The 20,882-nt window shown below is 45.2% G+C and overlaps 1 protein-coding gene across 1 annotated transcript in view; it reads right to left on the bottom strand.

Annotated features, from left to right (window-relative positions):
• The window catches only part of CWC27 (CWC27 spliceosome associated cyclophilin), a 1,032,773-nt gene that overhangs the window by 821,258 nt on the left and 190,633 nt on the right, over nt 1-20,882 (bottom strand). Inside the window, exon 9 of the mRNA XM_078675149.1 lies at nt 11,597-11,633. Within this exon, the coding sequence (XP_078531275.1) occupies nt 11,597-11,633 (37 nt within the window). The remainder of the gene's footprint in view (nt 1-11,596; nt 11,634-20,882) is intronic.

Below are 20,882 nucleotides of genomic sequence, written 5' to 3'. Positions count from 1 at the left end.
AGGCTGCTCACTTACTGAGGCAAAGGAGATTATATCGAGCAGCTGCCGGACTACCTGTGTTGTGTGTATGTCGTGGACTGCTCCAGGGTTGAGTTTAAGAGAGCTGCTCAATTCAGACACAAGACTAAATGATTATAAGGTGCATATGTTCTATCCCTAACGCATCATTATGCCATTAGAAGTCTGAAGTAGTGACCCAATATAGGATAATAGCAGATCTCTGATCAATCACGTATGACATCAAAACGTTTTCCTCATAGACCATACTGTAATTCAACTTATTTCAACCGTGTACTTGGCCACAGTGCGCTACTGTGTCACTAATTGGCTTTGGGCCTCACCTGAGTTGTGAAGAGGTTTAGAAAATCAACCAAAATAAAAGATAACCACACGTTGAACTTCCACCAAACCACTCCCATTCCTCATCCGCCTCTAGATGCATGCATGTCTGTATGTATGTATGAAATGTTTGAGTGTTTGAATCCCTGCGAGTGAGGAGTTTGTGTTTATGAGTCCTTCACTGTGCCTTAACTGAATGTAAATTGGTGTTTGCATCAGTATTGGTGTTTTTATGTATGTTGCTTGTATGTAAGTGGGTATCTGTGTATGTGTGTTGGACTGTGTATACCCGAGTGTTGCTATTTGTACGTCTCCATTTATGTCTGTGCAAGTTAGTGCTTCAGCGTGTCGACATGGGGGGAGGAGTGGCTTGTTGTTTTGGACTCAAAACAATTGAAGAGTCCAACTTGCCTCCTCCCTTTTCCCCTGTCCGCGATGAAAGGCTTTCAGTGGCCACTGTTTTGTAGTGCAACATTTCCATAGCGCTCACTAACCCTCTGGGGGTGCAGACATGCGTGCTTACGAGCGCAGCACACTACAATATGTAGGATGTGTGTTTCCATGTCGTGCGTGATGATCATTTATCCGCTGCGTCGCTGTTCGGATGAGTAGCTTTGTCAGGTACTTCCAGGGCTTTAAGTGGGCTGGGTCTCACCGGATCTGAGCACCGGCAGTTTGTTTAAGGAGGCAGCGAAACGGGTCTCTATCGGGCTCTGTTTTGTGCCGTGGCACAGGAGGTCAGTTTCTTTCGAGCGTTATAGGGGAAGGGAAATCCTTTAAAGAGAGTAATTTTCTCTCTGAATTTCTCTTCTCTTTTCGGAACTAAGGAGCAGCAACATTGTCGTGGTGTCACCAGGGCTTTATGTGGAAGCTTTTTCAATATTATATACAAACCACAGTTGCTGCTTATTTATCTTATGCAACTAACAACCATAGACAAAGCCAATAATCCTGACTTGTTGTAGTTATGATGTTACTTGTATCATAAATCTGGATGCAACGACAGAAACAAAAAAATACCAATCGGGCGGCACACTATGCTAAGCACAAACTTTTAGCTTCCGAATGATTTTAAGCCACGCCCTTAATACATTGCTCACGCCCCCCGAAAGACCCCCCAGTTTTTTCATCCCACCTAAAGCCCTGGGTACACGATACTAGTACTTCGTTGTACAAATCAATTGGCTGAGTATCGGGTCCAAAATCAGCTGGGGGTCTGACATATCTTATCTTTACATTTATAGGAACAACAAATCATTCAAATAATATATTCGGTTGGTACATGGCTCCATATGACACACCGTACTTTGCCTGGCTTTTTAGCTAAAAGCAAGCTGCATTGTCATTAAACGAGTACCTTAATTTTCACCAGTTTACAAAGTGCTGTACACTAAAAAGCATAGAATGGTTGAAAATTTCACCGGACGGCTATACATGATTGATTCTCCCTATAGGAGACAATCATTCTAAAATGCTTTCACCTCTTTGTGACAGAGCAGCATTCGGTCTTTCATCCCAATTGGCCTCAAAGAAATACAGCATTTGCCTTGAGTGGCCCAGGCCCAGGTTAAGCATCCATAGCTCATCCAGCGTAGGTGCCCCCTTTGCATTTTGGTATTTGTAGTCCTGCATTTATTCATTTGAAAAATACTACAAGAACGCAACGTAAAAACTACAACTGCACGAACTGTTCATGTCTTACATATGACAACTTGAGAGCTCTAAGCTACTGAAAAGAGAGAAATTAAGATAAGTACGTAAATAACCACTGAAACACCTACATGGTTAGATCTCGACGATCTTCCATGTATGTTCATTATGACATTGCAATACCGAGTCTATGTTGGCAAATGGTGTCACTGTTGTGGCCATATAATACCAATTTGTATGCATGTACGTATTTATATGTTATTTGCAACTGAGTAATTCAAAACATTACAAACAAGAATAAAACATGTATAAAAGGTTAAAAAACATAGTGAGCCAACAATCACGAACGACATCTTTCTAAAAAGGCTTTGACTATGGTTAAAAGTCATCCAATATTTATGTAGGTTACTTATGAAACTTTTTTTTAAAAAGAGTATGTAAAAATGTCATGCAGCGACAAAGCTCACATATGCTTTTGAATGTAGGCATGTCTCAGAGTCACACTGCAACTTGTAAAATCTGTAAGCATGTTCTCTTTTATAGAAGTACGTCGCCCGGACAGCACCATCAGATAGCAGCGGACGAGGTGAGGAATCCAATATATAGTCACAAAGCCTGCACATAGGATCTGTGAATGATTCGGAGCACTATGCCGATCTGACTTCTTTTATAGGAAACCGCATGAATCTGATTCTGATTATTTTCTGTCACGTTGATTTATGTATCTGCTCAAATGGATAGTATTGGGCACTCAGCGAGCTGTAGGAGTTCATGATTAAAGATGAGAATCTTCTTTCTGATAACTCCAAGGAGTCAAACAATTCGACTTGAATAAATTGTCTGAGATTTAATTGCAGATTTTAAGGTCAATCTAGAAGGTTAGTTTTCCCAAATGCTAGCCATTTCCAAGTCTGAAATTGTCTCCTTCAGATAACAGGAACATGGTGGGTTAGTGTGGAGTACCCCTCCTTCTATAAAAGACTTAAGAACATGTTTCAGACTGCCCGCCTTCGAGTTTGATGATTATATGGCAGTACTTAAGGTAGTCAGCTTTACATACAAGACCCGGTCGGAGGAGACCAAATTCAGGTCGTAATTGTGCTCTACAAGAGCTCTTTGGAAAATAGAATAACTTTCTATAAGCTTTACACTGAATCAAATCCAGTGATGGGGCAGTTCTTTCAGGAAATCCTTGACAAAGCTCTTGTGACCTTTAGGAGGGAACTAGCTGTCAGACTGTATTGCTTGAAAAGGAGCCTGCATAAACGAAAGATAATTGTAGCACCTCTGTGTCTTATGTTCATAAAATGGAGTCGTGGGGTGCCTTTTCTGTTAACCACAGTTGTAAGTTGCAGAATAGCGCAGAATTGCAGGCCGCAGTTCCACATTTTGTTTGATTTACTGGCGTACTTTGAAAGCTCAGTACTTTAGACTTCCTTTCATTAAGCGCTAGTGTCGTAGGTAAAAGACGTTATAATCTAGCCACAGTAGTGGATTCCAAGAAGGTAGTTTATTAATCCAGTTCCAGATGAAGTAGAAGGTAGATAAGATGGTACGTAAGATGCTAGATAGCCGACCAGGAGCAGCCTCCCTGCTGCTCAGCCTACATTCACCAACTGACACTCAATCATAACCCAGTCATCCAAGCATTCTGCCACTTTTCAAGGCCTGGTGACCCATATTCTTGCCGGGTTTGAATAGTTGTGTGTGGCCTACCTAGATTACATTGTCACATTCAGCAATTCATGAGCGGACCACCTGGGGCACCCTTAACATCTGCCGGGAAGGATACAACCATGTGCCAGGCGGGGCAGTTCACTATAATCTACACTGGGCATCAGGTAGGAAATAGGACGATTCATCCTTTTGATGCAAAAATACAGCCTTTGTTTGAGTTGGAAGTGGAAGTCGTTCTTTGACTCACTAATTAATTCCCAAAACATGCACTGTCTGCCAAGAAAGAGCCTAGGAAGGTGATCTGGACTGAGAAGTGTCAGAAGGCATGTGTGGAGCTGAATAGAGCACTAAGAAAAGCACCTGTTCTAAAGCCACCTGAGCATGGTCAACCCTTTATAGTACAGACAGATGCCTCAGATGCTGGTGTTGAAGCAGTACTTCCTGAGCTTGATTACAGAGGGAGAGAGATTTGGATGGCCTTTATTAGCTTGAGAATTATACCTAGATCTGGGCAGCCTTTAGAAAAGGGTGTTTTGCTAAAGTGTGAGCTTTGCAAAGTTTTCGTCCAAGTTTGTTTGGTACCAAATGTGTGGAACAAATATATACAAAACCATTTAGTTGGTTGATGGCCATGAAGGAGGAAAATCCCAAATTCCTGAGATGGTTAATCTTAAGGTCATCAGTATTTAGATCACAGAAGGGTGTCTGCTGAGTATGTCCCTACCTGATGTACAATTGAGTTCTATGCCCTGAGTTTCCCAACTGCATATCTGAGATTTTTTATTTTTGTAATGCCACACAATAATCCTGTGTGCACGCACAGCCCACGCCCGGTCTGATGACTTTCTGAAGAGGGAGAAGTGCAGCAATTGCACCCACAGAAAGACAGAGGATTACTGTCCCTGTCACGCATGGGGGCCGAAGGCAGCATATCATGTTAGTGTGTTGTAATGACAAGCTTTTCACACCTGTGAGAACGGGCCAACTAGCTCTTTCATCTAAAGTTGTGTTAACAACGATGAACTTGCGATACTAAATGCCATATCCTGTGTGTTGTACGTGTGCATGTATGCAAGAAGCAGTAGTGTGCTGTGCATTGCTTGGTGTCTGTACATATATGCTGAAGCAGTAGTGTGCCATGCAGGAATGTTACAAACCTGCAGGTTCTATTTGAATCCTCACGGCCTGGGCTAGAGTACAAGGTATGGGAGATTGCTTTTCCCCAGACAGCATATGTTTATTGCTGACAACCATTAGATGGGAGGGGGAGCACCAGACACTAAAGTACCAGGGCCCTTCCTGATACATAGGACTGGAAATGACTCAGATTACAGCTGTCATCTGGTGGATGCCAGAATGTACAGGGTGAGGCCTTCAGTATCTGTTGATAGAGAAAGGAATCCTTTGAAGGGGTACATATTCTTGTCTCTCTTCCTGATCTCTGTGAAGAGGAGTTGTAATTAGCTGGGTGCAGCCTGCTCTCATCTGTTTGTACTTTTGTGGTGGGTACTTCACCTGGAGACTTTTCTGCTGGGCATAGTATCCGTGCAGACAGAGGCCACGCCTGCGAAGTGGCCTGATCAGGACACATGAACGAGGAATTGCCCAAAACAAGTTCCAAAGACCAGACATGGACTACACATTCTACATCCGTGAAAGCAGTATAAAGGTAGGAGCTCAAGACCAATTGCTGTTCACTGTGGCCGCCTTTACCAACAAGGGTCTACTCCCTAGAGTACTGAGAACCTATGGAGCAGCTAAAGGTTGGTGTCGTACTGACAGCAGACTCCTCAGAAGCAAGGGAAGTGCTAGACTGATCTTAAGGAAGGATTACCGACTACTGGGTGTCAAGATATCCTGCCTCTGAGCAAGGGAAGTAAGTGGCAATCCTACAGGAGGAGCAGATTGTAGAAGGGACTGCTGTATTTGACCCTGGCATAGGGTCTGCCTGACAGACTCTGGAAGCAAGAGCACCACAGGAATTTCAGTACTGCCCATTCAGGTAGTGCGATCGTCGTGCAATATCCCTGTCGGCGACCCAGGCCCCTGGGGTGATATGTTTATGTTGTGGGCCCCAATGAAGCTGGGATAGGCTCCTGATGGAGGCCCTTCTGCTCTGTAGGTGGTGTGTGTGACCACAACACTGCCAAGTGTACCATTGGGTCAAGACCAGTCCTGAAGTAAGTGGACTGTGTCACTGTGACACTGCCAAGTGGGTCACTGGGTAGAGAGCAGTCCAGAGACTAAGTGACCATAGAGATACCCTAGATGGTACCGTACGAAGATTCGAGATTGGTGCCTCAAGGCACTGTGTGCCAAAGATAGCGCTTCACGACAACTGCACTGAAGAAGAGTCATCTATGGCGAGTGACTGGTGTACTCAAGAATAATCAAGTACTCAACAGAGGGCCCAGAGCAAGATGAGATCTGCATTAGTAGCCCATAAGAGAACCACCTTCAGAAGCCTCCACTCCTGCCATGAGCCTGCAAGCCATGTGCTGTGTGGCTGGCTGCCATGCTGCTCGAAGTGGACCGCTGTGTGCTGCCAGGAGGCTCCTGCCTGCTGGCTGATGAGATTCCACTGCTGCAGAAAAGACAACGCAGCCTCACACTTCTCCTGGACTGCCGCAGTCACCTGGCACCACTGGTGAAGATCCCGCTGCCACAGGGAGACAGAATGAAGCACCCCCCACTGCAACCATGGACTGACACAGCCGAGTGCAGCCTGAAGCTGCTCATCTGAACTTGTGGAGAGCCTGATGGGAGGAAAGCACAAGCTACACCCACCCGTTCACCTGACTGACCCTGAGCCCGCTATGGGGGGGTCACAGTCCCAGAGGGAGGAACCGACTATAGTCAGGTGACTATTTAATCAGCAGGGCCCACTAAGCGCACTAAGCCCTGGTTATTTGTGCATAAGTGAATATATAGTGACCAAATACGTTTTTGTGTAATGAAAGTAGTTGTCTCTTCACCGGGCTGGGCATTGATTTTATTGTGCTGGGGCAGTGGGTATTGATTCTTGAGCCTGGTAATGGCCACACTAACCTCCATGAGAAGCCTGTGACTACTCACTTGTGCTACCACGGAGAGTCACGTGTGATGTAAAACGTTGCCTAGATTGCAAGGCCTCCCCAAGGACAGAGGAACTGAAAGGACACAACTCCTCTAGAAGCCCTTGCCTGTCCAATGGCCATCTGAAAGGGTTCCAACACAGGGATATAAGTTATGCGGACAAAGTACGGTTTATTTTATGACAGTTTGCTGCCACCTTACAGCTCGCTGCTGAATGAAAGTGAAACCTTGGTCCAAACATAGGGTTGTGCAGTTTCGATTATCACAGAAGCATCTATTGTGCCAACCGCTGTATGACAGGTAAAGATATTAATGCTTGAAAAAAAGTACAGGACAGCTTGCACAAGGCCACCCATCATTAAATAGAATGTAAGAGAATATTTCAGGTTAAAACGAGAGCATCCACCCAACATAGGGCCACAAGACGTTTAAAGCGTATGAGGAGATAAGAAACCACCTATAACAACAGCACACCTATCAACTTTTCAAGACTAAAATGAGGGCAATATTTAAATTCAGATTTGTAGAGCGTGACTTATTAGTCCAGGGAGTATTCAGGCGCTGAAGATGAGCCAATTAGTTGAACAGCCAGGTCTTGCGTGCTCTCCTGTAGTCAGCGAGTGTGGTGGAGGTCCGGAGGTGGAAGGGAAGGTCATTACAGGATTTGGCAGCGAGATAGGAAAAGGATAACCCCCCTTCTCGGACCCAACGGGTGCATGAGATGTGTGTGAGGGCTAGGTGGGCTGAGCAGAGTTGTCTGGTGGGCTGGTGAAAGGTCAGTCGGTTTTTGATGTAGGCTGGTCCTATGTTGTGGCGGGCCTGAAAGAGTTGGTGAGTATTTTGAAGTGGCATCTCTTCTTCACTGGGAGCTATTGGAGGTCTCTGACGTGGGAGGTTATGCTTGACAGTCTTGGGAGATCCAGTATGAGTCGTTTCAGCAGTTGGTTTGTGATTCCAGTCGGCTAGTGATGAGCCCATGTGTTACTGTTTTCCTGGTGCAGGGTGGTATCTACCTGAAGATCCTACGGAGCACTCAGAGGATGTGGAAACTTGAGGAGGTTACTGAGATCACCTGGCGCTTCATGGAGAGCTTGCTATCCAGTATGATGCCCAGGTTTGGTTCCTGGACTGGGTGGTGGGGGGTTGGTGCCTGTCCTAGGGCAGACCATCTACAGAGCAAGCGTCCTACAATCTGTAAAGCTGGGAAAACAGATAAGGGCATCATCAACCCTCCTCCAGATGGATTTGACAAGATGGACAGAAAATGAACAACCTCAGATCTGAAGAATACTGTTCAGGGTAAATTGTGATATGCAGATTGCTCATTTTCATTTGAGAAGGCACAGACAAACATAATTAGATTTGTGTAATATTGTTTGCCACACACCTAGACTGTAAAAGATCCATTGAAAATAAGTAAAACATTAGAACAGTTATGATTAGAAATGTGAAAAGCTAGTAACTAGCTAGTATTTTAAGAGCAAAAAAAAAAGTATTTAATTCCCTTTCGATTTTCTAGAACTGTAAACCTTGTAACTCCCTCATTATTTTCCTTAGGTAAGCAATATTTGAGTGCACCCTTCGTTATGTGGAAATGTAGAGTTCATGGGCATGGTCCACAGCTGACTGGCACAGTGTCCCCTTGAACCATGAAATTCTTCTTCAAGCAATAAATCCTGCCATTATTTTACAATGTCACTCTATAACAATGTGAGAATTGTCTTTGTTCATGTCAAAAAATGGTTCTAAATGGCTCATTACACCTTTCGATCCTTTGTTGCTAGTGAAAAACAAAATGTTAATAGAAAGACTCTCACACCAATAACAGTTACTGAGGAGATAAAAAGGTTTTATGTTTTTCTGAAACCAATATGAGAGACGACTTTCAACTTCAAGGGAAGATTAGTTTACAAGTGGGCTGTAAATGACAAAAAATGAGCAACCTTCGTTTGAGGTTTTTCGAAAGACTTCTCTGGAATCTGGAGGATGGATGAGTGATGGTAGGAATATACTTTTGTACACATTTATCTATGATTTAAAGGCTGTTAAATGTGACTTGCGATTCAATGCGGAGCCACTGCAATTGTTCACAGGTGAAGCTGTAGTAAAGTGCGGTGTGAGTGGTTATTCTTGAAGCCTGATCTGGATTGCCATCAGATGAAGCAACCGACTTATTGTGTCCACTGCACTAGGCTAAATGTGATCTTACCAGGGTAGACACCCCAGCTGTTTTACTTCCAGGGGTAAGTTATAATAGATATCATTTTACAAAGCTAAAAAGAATAGGCAGAAATCACTATTGAAAGTAGGGCGCCTTCGGTTCACATGTTTTGGACTAAGGTATGGTCTCAAATCAATACTATTTTTTGCACTACACATCCGTTTCATATATCTCATATTTTTCTAGGTAGTTTATCCCCCATTTGGAGTCATTGCACTTTCAGCATAAAAATAATTGATCTGCTTCTTGCAGTGGCTTTTCAGCAAATTACCAAGGCTTGGAAGGATCTCACTAAACTCTCGTATCAGGCTTGGTGGTATGCTGTATGTTACAACCATAGGCTAGACACAAAATATGTTTATCCACTTACTTTGGCTCCCAAACGGAAGCAGTTGTGGGATCCAGTTACTTCATTTTTTGATACATGTGCTCTCCGCTCTCTGCCTCTATCCCCCTTTCAACAAGAAGTCGCTAAACCTCCTTGAGTTCCCTTTACTGTTTTATCTCCTTTTCATAAGCAAATATCTTATCATCCTTTTGTACGTTAATATATTAACAATTGTTGCATATTTCATCATAGCTGGTTATATATGCAGTTTATCATCTTTAAATGGTTTCCTTCATTTATTGTGTTGTATACTTTGTTTTTGTATTGATCTCTTTCATTTGTATAAGTAATCTTTTATGACTGTTAATAAACTATTTTCTGAACTTAAAAAAGAAAGTAGGGCGCCTACATTAAGTTTAGAATCTATCTTCATATCAGACTTTCAACTGATTCTGCTGTGGTTTTAAATATGTCCATGTTACATGGCCAGAAGAGATAAGACTCGAGGAGGGGGCTCCCAACTCTAACAGGAACCGGATATTCATTAAAATACATTTTTAGCCATTCATCGTCAGTGGCCTTTTATTCAACCAGGCATTTTCCTGGTGGGCTGGAGCCTGCGGAGGCTGTTGTTTTGTTTCTGTTACTTTCCCCAGCTCATGTGATTAATTGCAACAGGAAGAGGGGGCTTCATGGAGGGTCGAGAGAAGGAGAGAAAGGGACTGGAGAGATGGGAAGAGAGAGAGAGATGGGAAGAGAGAGAGAGAGAGAGAGAGAGAGATGGGAAGAGAGAGAGAGAGATGGGAAGAGAGAGATGGGAAGAGAGAGAGATGGGAAGAGAGAGAGAGAGAGATGGGAAGAGAGAGAGAGAGAGATGGGAAGAGAGAGAGAGAGAGAGAGAGATGGGAAGAGAGAGAGAGAGCGATGGGAAGAGAGAGAGAGAGAGAGAGATGGGGAGAGAGAGAGAGAGAGAGAGAGAGAGAGATGGGAAGAGAGAGAGAGAGATGGGAAGAGAGAGATGGGAAGAGAGAGATGGGAAGAGAGAGAGAGAGAGAGAGAGATGGGAAGAGAGAGAGAGAGAGAGAGAGAGAGAGAGATGGGAAGAGAGAGATGGGAAGAGAGAGAGAGAGAGAGAGATGGGAAGAGAGAGAGATGGGAAGAGAGAGAGAGAGATGGGAAGAGAGAGAGATGGGAAGAGAGAGAGAGAGATGGGAAGAGAGAGAGAGAGAGAGAGAGAGAGAGAGATGGGAAGAGAGAGATGGGAAGAGAGAGAGAGAGAGAGAGATGGGAAGAGAGAGAGATGGGAAGAGAGAGAGAGAGATGGGAAGAGAGAGAGAGATGGGAAGAGAGAGAGAGAGATAGATGGGAAGAGAGGAAGAGAGAGAGAGAGAGATGGGAAGAGAGAGAGAGAGAGATAGATGGGAAGAGAGATAGATGGGAAGAGAGAGAGAGAGGGGAAGAGAGAGAGAGAGAGATGGGAAGAGAGAGGGATGGGAAGAGAGGGAGAGAGGGATGGGAAGAGAGAGAGAGGGAGAGAGAGATGGGAAGAGAGAGAGAGGGAGAGAGAGAGAGAGAGAGAGGGAGAGAGAGAGAGAGAGAGAGAGAGAGAGAGAGAGAGAGAGAGAGAGAGAGCGCGCAAGGATAGGAAGGAAGCCGCATGTTTGAGCATCTTTGCAAGGACTGTTTTTGGCTCCACCGTCCGGCCCTGTTTATTGCCCATTTGATCGAATCACTCTTTGGAATTCTAAGGGTTCCTCACGGGACAGCAGGCCACAGTGTAAGAAGTTATACATGCATGAGTTAATGAGAACAGTTCTGTACAGACTGTGCATATCTTTAGCCGCAGAGACAGGTTTTTACCTCATATTCTTGAGCATTAGCGATGGCAAACATTAAAAAAGTAAACCTATATTCATATAGTACGCATGAACCAAAAGTAAAACTTTCATAATAACAATTCATTCGTAAAAACTCATTTCATGTTTCACTGAAAAGTATAGAAAGGTCATAAATGGTGATATATCGGGATATGTATAATAATTATAACATCACTAAAGGAGGTGCACTTTCGAAATAAGTCACAAGGTACAAGCCACTTTTGAGCGCAGTGGGGACACGCACGTGGCACTCAGGGGGTTTGATGAGGCACATGAAGGCAGAAGAGAGCTAGGAAATCAATGTTGAGCCTAAAAGACTCAACCAAACTAATTTAATGTTTGGTCATTCAAAAAGCTATATTCATGGGGCATACACCAGCTATTAACAAATATACCAGTACGAACAAAAGAAGAATATCAATTACTCACTTCATCTGATGACCTTTCGTTTTTCTGGCCTTTTTTGCTAAAGAAGCAAGAAAGACAATAAACTATTAGTAGCAAGTTATGAATGCAGCATAAACAGTAGGAATATCAGCAATGCATGTGCCCTACCTACTAGCTTATGCAACGACCCATTGTAGGAGGCTGGCTTAGTATATGGTGCACACTTATTTAAGTGAAGCTCCTTGCACTAATGTAGACCACCCGTATGGTGGTTTTAGTGGTCTTGGATAACCATAGAAAGCTCTCTAAGTGGTAGCTGAGGAGAGCAGCCTTCAGGCTTAGTCCAGAAGGAGTGTTAAGCAGCTTGTTTTACCAGAACTAATCATATATTGTAAGTTAAACGAAAAAGAACCACGCAGTGTAGTTATAAAAATAAGAATATTTATTATACACACTCACTAACACATTGGTATATCTCCTACCCGGAGACATCAACACAATACTTGAATTGTAAACAGGTAAGTAAGCAAAAATACACAGTGGTCCACAGAGGGAGACCAAACCCTATACTAAAGAAGTGGAATGGGAACTGCAACCGAAGTCGGGACCTCAACCAGGAGACTTAGAAGAGCTGGGGACTAAAGGAACCACCTGAGGTAAGTACCCAGAAACCCCACGGAGGCTGTGTGCAGAGTGGAAACACAGCGCGCCTATTCAATGCAAGTCAATGGGAAAGTCGCGGTTGCAGTTTTCAAGAAGAACGACCCTTCCCAGTGAACCCTGAAGAAACCCCATGGAAGACAGAAGGTGAGAGAGTCATCCCACCCATGGATACCCCAGGAATCAGGATACCTAGACCAGGGAAGCCGGGTGCATAGGTGCGAAGTGACATCGGAAACCGCCGTAGACCACAATGGTGGACTTCAGGAAAGATTCCGCTGGCAACGAAGGTGAAAGAGTCCGGTGGAATCCAAGAATGGATTCTTGTAGAGAAGAACATGGAAGCAGAGGGGATAGAGTCTAAAGTACTTGGAGGTGACCAGGAGGCACAGTAGAGCAATGACCACCGATGACGGAAGATGCAGAAGGGATGATGGTGAAATTGTCTGAGCAGCTGTGAGGAATTTGCGATGCTGTGGAAGACAAGGAGAAGTTCACGAGCTGTCCCATGTCAGAAGTCAAGAACCAGGAAGTCGGTGTTCGGAGAGAGCACCAAAAAAGTCTTGGCAGCCGCAATCGACGGGGTAAATGAAAAAGTAGCAACGTTGGGACAAGTAAGGTCCAAGGGACTCACCAACTGCAGGAGTCCGGGCAGGCCTGAGCTAGCAGAGGAGCCCACTGAAGCCAAAGAAGACCCTCAAGATGACCCACCATCTGAAGGTACAGGAGTCGCAAGAGGTCCTCTAGCAGCTCTCCAAAGATGCAGGTAGATGATGTGGTGAGGACGAAGATCTCGGCAGTAGGAGATGCTGGATGCTGGACTTTTTGTAGCCCGAAGATCTCTGGAGTACTGAGCAAACAAGCCTTGGCAAAGGCAAATCGACGCAGTGCACAGGGGTTCTGTCCCAGCAGTTCGGACGAGGAATACTGGCCTCAAACTTGCTGAGAGGACAGGTCAGGCCTAGAGAGAGTTGCAAAACCACCACCTGTGTTGCTGCACCTTTTGGAGTCCGTTGGACGTCGTGGTGCCTGCAGATGCAGGGGAGGGACTCTTGCACTCCAACGGAGATTCTTTTGGGTGTCTTTGATGTACGCAGGTCTGGAGTGGATCTTGGATGAAGCACAGGCACAGAATTTGAAGAAAGGTTGCAGAACAGCGAGACCAGGAGCAGGAGTCTTCCTTGATGCAGTCTCAGGTCCAGGTGAAGTCCAAGGTGCCCAGATGATCGAAGTTGAAGTGATTTCGGGCTCGAATCTCGCCCCGCAACAAATCTGAAGAGCCACCCACAGGCAAGCCCTTAAGTGCCCAACGAAAAGGGTTGGCATGATTCAAGGGTCCCTCCCAGAGGAGGGGCTGGACAGAGGGGATGATACATGTTTTTGTCCAGTTTCGCGCCAGAGCAGGACCCAAGTGCTCCCTGAACTGACTCAAACAGGAGTATGCAAGGAGGACACTAAATGTGCCCTTCAAAGCAGTGTGGTGGCGCTGGTAAGAGCCCCCACCCCAGCCAATACTCAAAGTCCTGTGTGGGAGGTGATAACATCTCCCTGTGAAAGGAAACCTATTGTTCTAGCATCCCCTGCTCCAGCTCAGCTCAGCTCAGCTCAGCAGCAGGAAGGCAGAATCGCGCCTCGGGTCGGCAGCAGCACTAGCTTGCTGGCAGACCCTGAAAACCTGCTACCTGGGCATTGAGAGCTTCCGGAGGAGCCCCCTGGTGCATGGCATCATACCTCCAACACCGGTAATGGTCCCAAAATTGGAGTGGTGCATTACTCCGGAGTAAAAGTTGTCTTTCAATAAGTCATTTAGTCTTGTTAAATTGTCTCAGTAAATCCTTTATTTTTCATAAGCATCCAACAGTAAAAGATATTAGCCAACGTGTTTCCTTCATATACAATGAACTTCTTCAGGACGTAGAATGATGTACGATTATTGGGGGGAAGAGGGTCCTAAGTTCCCCCTGGTGTTCTTTAAGAGCTAAGCGCGAGCTCTGTCCAAACATGAAGTTGTGGCTAAGTAGTGGTGGACGTGCACAAATTAATGTGTCTGTGTGGGTCTCTTTGATAAGGGCCAGCATTCGATGAATCTGAAAAACTAGAAGCTGCCGTTGGCTCAGTTCGAAATTAGGACCCTCTTCCCCCAATAATCGTACATCATTCTATGCCCTGAAGAAGTTCATTGTATATGAACGAAACGCGTTGGCTGGTATCTTTTACACCACTCCAATTTTGGGTTTATTCTTCCTCTGCCTAGCAGCTGGCACCCAACAATGGCAGGTGCTGGAGTTGCATGTGCACACTCATCTGAACACAGTGTTGACATAATTATGAAGGGAACACAGCCGGGGGGTGCGGTCACCGTGTCCGCCGTTGTCCGCAACTGTTCTCAGCTTGAACACCGGTAATGGTGTTGGAGTATATTTCCAACATGTTTGTTACCAAACATGCCCAGGTTCGGCACAGCCAATATACAGTTAGCCATCGTGTAATGACGCATGGTCACTATATGTATCAAAATGGCTGTCCGCACTTACAAAGCCAGGAGAATCAACTCCTGTTTTTTGTAGGGGTGCCCTGTTCATGCAGGGCACCTTCACACTTCAAACCAAGCACCCTGCCTTCAGGATTGAAAGGCCTACCTTAGGGGTGACATAGGTTTTAAGTGCAGTGACCTCAGATATAAGGAAACATATCTGTTGTGAGTGGTGCTAGCACCACCTCACACGGGCTGCAATGGTAGGCCTGTAGTCACCGTTTGAGTGGTCTCTCATGGGTGGCATAATACATTCTACAGTCCATGGGAGACCCCTGGTGTACTTATGCCCTGGGTACCTTAGTACCATACAATAAGAACTTAGAAGGGTACACCAGTAGCCAATTAGGAACGTACCAAATAACTTACCATAGTTCAATTTAGGAAGAGAGCACAGTGACTGGAGTCCTGATTAGCAGGATCCCAGTCAGACTAGTCAGAAAAACAGAATAACAGCAGCAAAAAAGCGGGGGTGACTGCGCAAGCAGATCCTACTTTCCTACAATACCCATCTAGCAGGGTGCACTAGCCCTCAGGTGGGGGTACCGTGGCATGAGCCCTATACCCCTACAGTGTCTAAGTCTATTCTTAGACAGTAAAAGTGTTGTAAAGGCATCAAGAGTATATGGTCTGAGAGTTGGTCATCACAAACTCCACAGCTCCATACTGGCTTTACTAAAACCTGGAAAGTTTGGTAGCAAATTTATCAACACATTAAACCCACACTGATGCCAGTGTGGGATTTAACGTAAAATGCACTCAGAGGGAATCTTAGAGATGCCCCCTGAAAAACTACCAGCACTGATGGGGTTCCTGAATGGCTGCCCACCATTTGCCACCACCAGACAGGTTTCTGGACCCCTAGGTATAGAGCCGATGCTCTCTGGGTCCAGAGACAAAGTCTATCCTGGGCAGATCTGTAATGCCTCCTCCCCCAGGATGGGCTGGGTCCACGAAGGGGAAGCTTCAAAGGCCTGCTACCTTGGGAAGCTGTCCCTAGCAACTGGCTCCCACCGGTTCTACTACCCACTCTGGGCAGGAGAATCAGCGGGAAAACCAAGCTAGGAAGAGAGGTGTGCCCACCTTTGCCAACCCCTCCCCTCAGGTGGGGGAGGCAAGGTGAAGCACACATCTCAGTCCCCTCCATCTTGAAGATGAGAGGACTCAGCCAATTACGGAGAGGCGTATGCCCCCTCTCACTGGAGGGTGACATAATAGGGGACCCCCAAGGAAGGGACCCATTGGTCCTGACCTCAACACCCCTTTAAACACCCATAAATTTAGTATTTAGGGTTAACTCTGAACCTTGCCTCCTCAGATTCAAAAAAGAAAGAAGAAGTAACGAAGAGCCTTGCTGACCCAGGAAGAAGATGAGGACACCAACTGCTTTGGCCCCAGCCCTACCCACCTGTCCCATCTACGACATGCTTACAACAAGAATCCCACCAAGTCCAGCAGCCAGCAACCCGCAGAGCCCGGAGCACCTGCTCTGCGACTATCTTACAGACTCTGTCTTCCTTAAACACCGGATTTGCTCAAGCAAAGATTCACCCACAGAATCCAGATTCCTGCAACTGGTTCCTCTGGAAAGACTTTCTGGACCGAGCCTGCAGCCAAAATCCAAAACCGACAACCTATGTAGGATTGCATTGGGCTCCCGCCCCATCTTAAGCACCCTGCACTCAGCTGTCCACGCGCCACTGGTGTTGTGGACTTAGTGCTGACCTGGGACCCCCTTTGACCTGACCTTAACCCTAGGAGAGTGGCTTGACCATGAGCAACCCCAACCGAGGTGCCACCTAACCCCATTGGCTAAGACTAGCATCCTGCAGTCTGTACCCGGCAGCCCTAGTGCCGCTGCTGGTACAATTTGAGTGCCTACCTGGACCTTGGGGAACCTTGGTCCTTTTTTTATTTTTTATTAAAGCTTGATAAACAAAAGACATATAAAGGCAACATAGTAATCATGGCCAAAAAAAGAAACATTCCAAACGCAAATATGGAAAAATGCTTATGAAAAAAAATCAAATGGCACTATACATAAAGAAACATAGCTAGAGGGCGCATGAAATCCTGATAGAACCATAAGCAAATAACAAAACCCAAATGGCGTCTATTCACTTAGCCACTCCACCACTGGAGCCCAGATCTTCTGACCCCAATCCCGCTTCTTTCTTCCCCACCTCCACCAAACTGCTGACTCCAGATTGTAAAGAGCCAGGATCCTCGCTCTCCAGTTAATAAAGGTCGGTGCATCTGGACTGATCCATTCTGATGTAATACAGAGGCGGACTAAAGCCATCGCAATAAGCAGAAGTGCTGATGCATGACGGGATATCCCAGGCGGTCCATTGTTTTCAAACTCACAAACAACTATCTCGGGTGTAAGAATAACTGATGTCATAAGCCTAGAGTTGATAAACCGCTCTACCTCCAAAAGAAAGGACCCCAATTTGGGACAATCAAAAAATATATGTATATCATTTGCAGCTAGAAATCCATATCTCGGGCATGAGTGTGTCCCCCTACCCCCCATTTTGAAATCTTGGCCGGGGTATAATACAAATCAAATAGGGCCATGAAGCATTGAGAGCGTAAGCTTCCAGAAATTAAAACCTTACTGGACAGTTCAAGTGCCTGAGTAATATCCACACCGGACAGCCCTAGCTTAGCCTCCAATTTAGTGGGATATCGTCCGGAAAGCCGGATAATAGTTGTTGATAGACAGCTCCAATTTTAGTCCTCCTTAAAACTAATTCAAACAAAATAATCCTATCAAATATAATGGTGGTTTGAACCTTCGTCTATCAACAAAGCTACGAATCTGCAAATATTTGAAAAAATCATGTATTTTAAGATTAAACTTGTCCTTTAAAAAACAAAAAGGCGCCATAATTCCATCCAGAGCTAAATTCCCTAGAGCTGCTAGCCCTAGGGAGGCCCATCTAAAAGTAGTCTGATCTTGAAAGACTAAGGGTAGGAGTCTAGCAGCTGTGAAGGGTGTATAGAAATTAATATTAGGAATAGACCATTTACGTCGGATCTTGCGCCAAACAGAAAACATTGTCCCAATAACCTTGAACCTAGTGTTCTTATAGTAACTAGGCTCAAGAATTCGCAACAAAATCCCCTTAGCTTCCTCTCCTAGTCCTATTTCATAAATGGAGGGCCTACAAGACCGTGAAACCACCGCCCCCAAACAGTGGCACGCCAAAATGTTGGATCAGTGAAGACCAGAAATAAAGCAGCAAATTAGGTACTGACCAACCACCTCGTTCTCGAGGAAGGCACATCCACTTTGCTGCCCTGCGAGGGTGATGGTATCCCCAGAGAAATCGGTTACAGGTTCTCTCTGCCCTAGCCATACTAGATTGGGAGAACTCAAGGGGAATGGTTCTAAAGAGATATATAAACTTTGGTAGAACCAACATCTTTAAAACATTGCACCTACCAAACAGAGAGAGCTGTAAATTATTCAGTCTTACCAAAGTAGAGTTAACTGACTCAATCATTGGTATGATATTCAAATCTGGAATGTCACTTACTAGAGCAGTAATTTTAACTCCTAGGTATGTTGCAGTTTGGATCACAGGAGCTTGAGAAGAGCCCATAGCGGAAGATTGAATAACTTGGGTTTTGGTAACATTGAGTTTATATCCAGAATGCTGACCGTATTGTTCTGCCAGGGTCTGTAAAGCAGGGAAGGCCGATGCAACATCATTGGTCAGTACAACGATGTCGTCCGCGTAGGCCAAGACTTTATAATCTGTGGAATTTACCCTAACTGGCACGATATCTAATGAGTGTTCAATTTTGTTTAAGAAGGGATCAATATATAGGGCAAATAGCAGAGGCGAGCAGGGACACCCCTGCCGGGTACCCCTGCTAATACTAAATGGATGTGATACTAGCCCAGATATAGATAGTGTAGCTGCTGGAGCAATATACAGTGATTGAATCGCCCGAATAAACTCAGAGCTAAAGCCCTTCCATCGAAGAACCGCCCATAAAAATCCCCCGGCGACCCTGTCGAACGCCTTCTCGGAGTCCAACAGGATCAGACTGATGGGACAGCCAGTGACCTGTGCCCAGTCCAGTAATGCAATAGCTCGGCGGAAATGATCGGCCGTATCCCTACCCGGGATAAACCCGTGCTGACGCAGTGATACCAGAGGAGTGATGACCAGAGCTAACCTAGTGGATAAGATTTTAGCATACATTTTGCTATCAGTATTTATAAGTGATATGGGGCGGTATGAGGAAGGATCAAGCTCCAGCTTATTTTTTTTCTTAAAAAGAATGATATTAGTCTGGCTCCAAGAATCCGGGATAGAGCCATGTTGCTCATCTCTGAGAACCGACAGGAAATCCTGCCGAACCTCTGCACGAAACAACTTATAAAATTCCAGAGGAATTGCGTCTGGCCGGCAGCCTTTCCATTGGCTAAAGAGTTAATCGCAAGTTCGGCCTCTTCCCGTTCTATAGGAGCAGAAAGAACTTCATTTTGTTGGGATGTGAGATTGAGAGTATTAATGTCCCGAAAAAAGGTCCCTGCTTCAGCCTCTATATCTATGCCAACATTATCCTCAGTATATAATGCATGATAAAAATTTCGAAAAACTCCTATAACCCCCTCTGGTGTATCCTGAACGCGGCCTAAATGATCTTGTATCTTGGTAATACGATTAGCCAAATTCCTCTGCTGGAGCCGTTTGGCCAGAACCCTGCCAGATCTTTCACCCAGCTCAAACATCTCAGTACGAAACTGCAAAAATTTGGCAGCAAGGTCCTGGCCAAAGAACTCCAGCACACGAGCCTTGGTCTTGGCAACCAATGCCTGGCTTTCAGCTATATCCTGTCCATCCTTAATGGCCTCTATTAACTGGACTTCTGCTGCTCTGAGCTCTTCCATGCGACAAGTAGTTTGTTCTCCAATCAACTTACGCCGAAAAGCAGAAAAGCTCTTCGTCTCTCCGCAAACAGCAGCCTTAAGTGTGTCCCAAACCGGGGTGCCAGAAGCTGTCCCCCTGTTAATATTCAAAAACTCAGATATCCACATCCTCATATGAGCTAAGTAGGACTGCTCAATTAAAAGCTTCCTTTCAAATGTCCAGATCCTTGGAAGACCAAGGATTTGGGGAAACGGGCATTCAACAATCAGAGGATTGTGGTCTGATAAAATTCTTGGAGGGGCTGAAATGGAGACATCCTCAGCTAACTGATCCGTCAAAAAAAAAGAATCCAGCCGGACCATTTTGTTATGAGGGGCCGAGTAGTACGTGAAGCCGTCTTGATTCTTGTTGTGGTAAAGCCAAAGGTCAGTCAGGCAATGCTCTTGAGTCAGGGCTTGAAGTGCACTAAAAACCCTAGGCTTCTTACCCCCATATCTTAGATCACACAATATATTAAAATCCGCGGGCAAATTAATATTCATGTCACCACATAAAACAAATCGGATGGGGGTATAATGCCAGCTCTACATTCAGGCGGTGGAAAAGTTCAGGGTCATCTAAATTTGAGCCATACACCGTGCATATTATTAAGGGTCTGTCATTAATCATCAGCTCTGTAATAACCCACCTCCCGGAATTATCTTGGCAAGTTTTTCTGCATACACCAATTCCCCTTCTCATTAGAATAGAAACTCTTCTAATCTTGGATGTTTGACGGGAATACTCAACTAAATCAAACCCTGGAATTCTGGGAAGGTCCCGATCATTCCACGGGACATGGGTCTCTTGCAAACAGAGTAAGTCGATATGCAAAACCGGGACAATTTTTTAAACCAGTGCCCTTTTTTTACCAGCATTGAGCCCACATATATTCCAGGAGGCTAAGCAAATCTTACCCTGTGCCATCTACTTCCCATATAAAACCAAACCCACCAAGTACATGCAGAACAGATTTAAGCCACCCTTCTAGCCTTAGGCATATCATATTAATGTAAAAACCTACAGAAATGCCACGATTGTAGTATACATTCAAGCAATTTTTTAATTTTAGAACCAACCCTCCACCCCACCCCGGAGCCCCACCCCCAAGCCACCCTTCCCGATCCCACCCACCTGAGACCCCCCCAATCCACCACCCCCTACTTGAGGCAACAGGACCTAGGTCCTTGTGATGGAGGAGCTG

The sequence above is a fragment of the Lissotriton helveticus genome, chromosome 2_1, assembly GCF_964261635.1.
Source record: "Lissotriton helveticus chromosome 2_1, aLisHel1.1, whole genome shotgun sequence".
NCBI lineage: Eukaryota > Metazoa > Chordata > Amphibia > Caudata > Salamandridae > Lissotriton > Lissotriton helveticus.
This window is presented reverse-complemented; position numbering and strand designations above follow the sequence as displayed.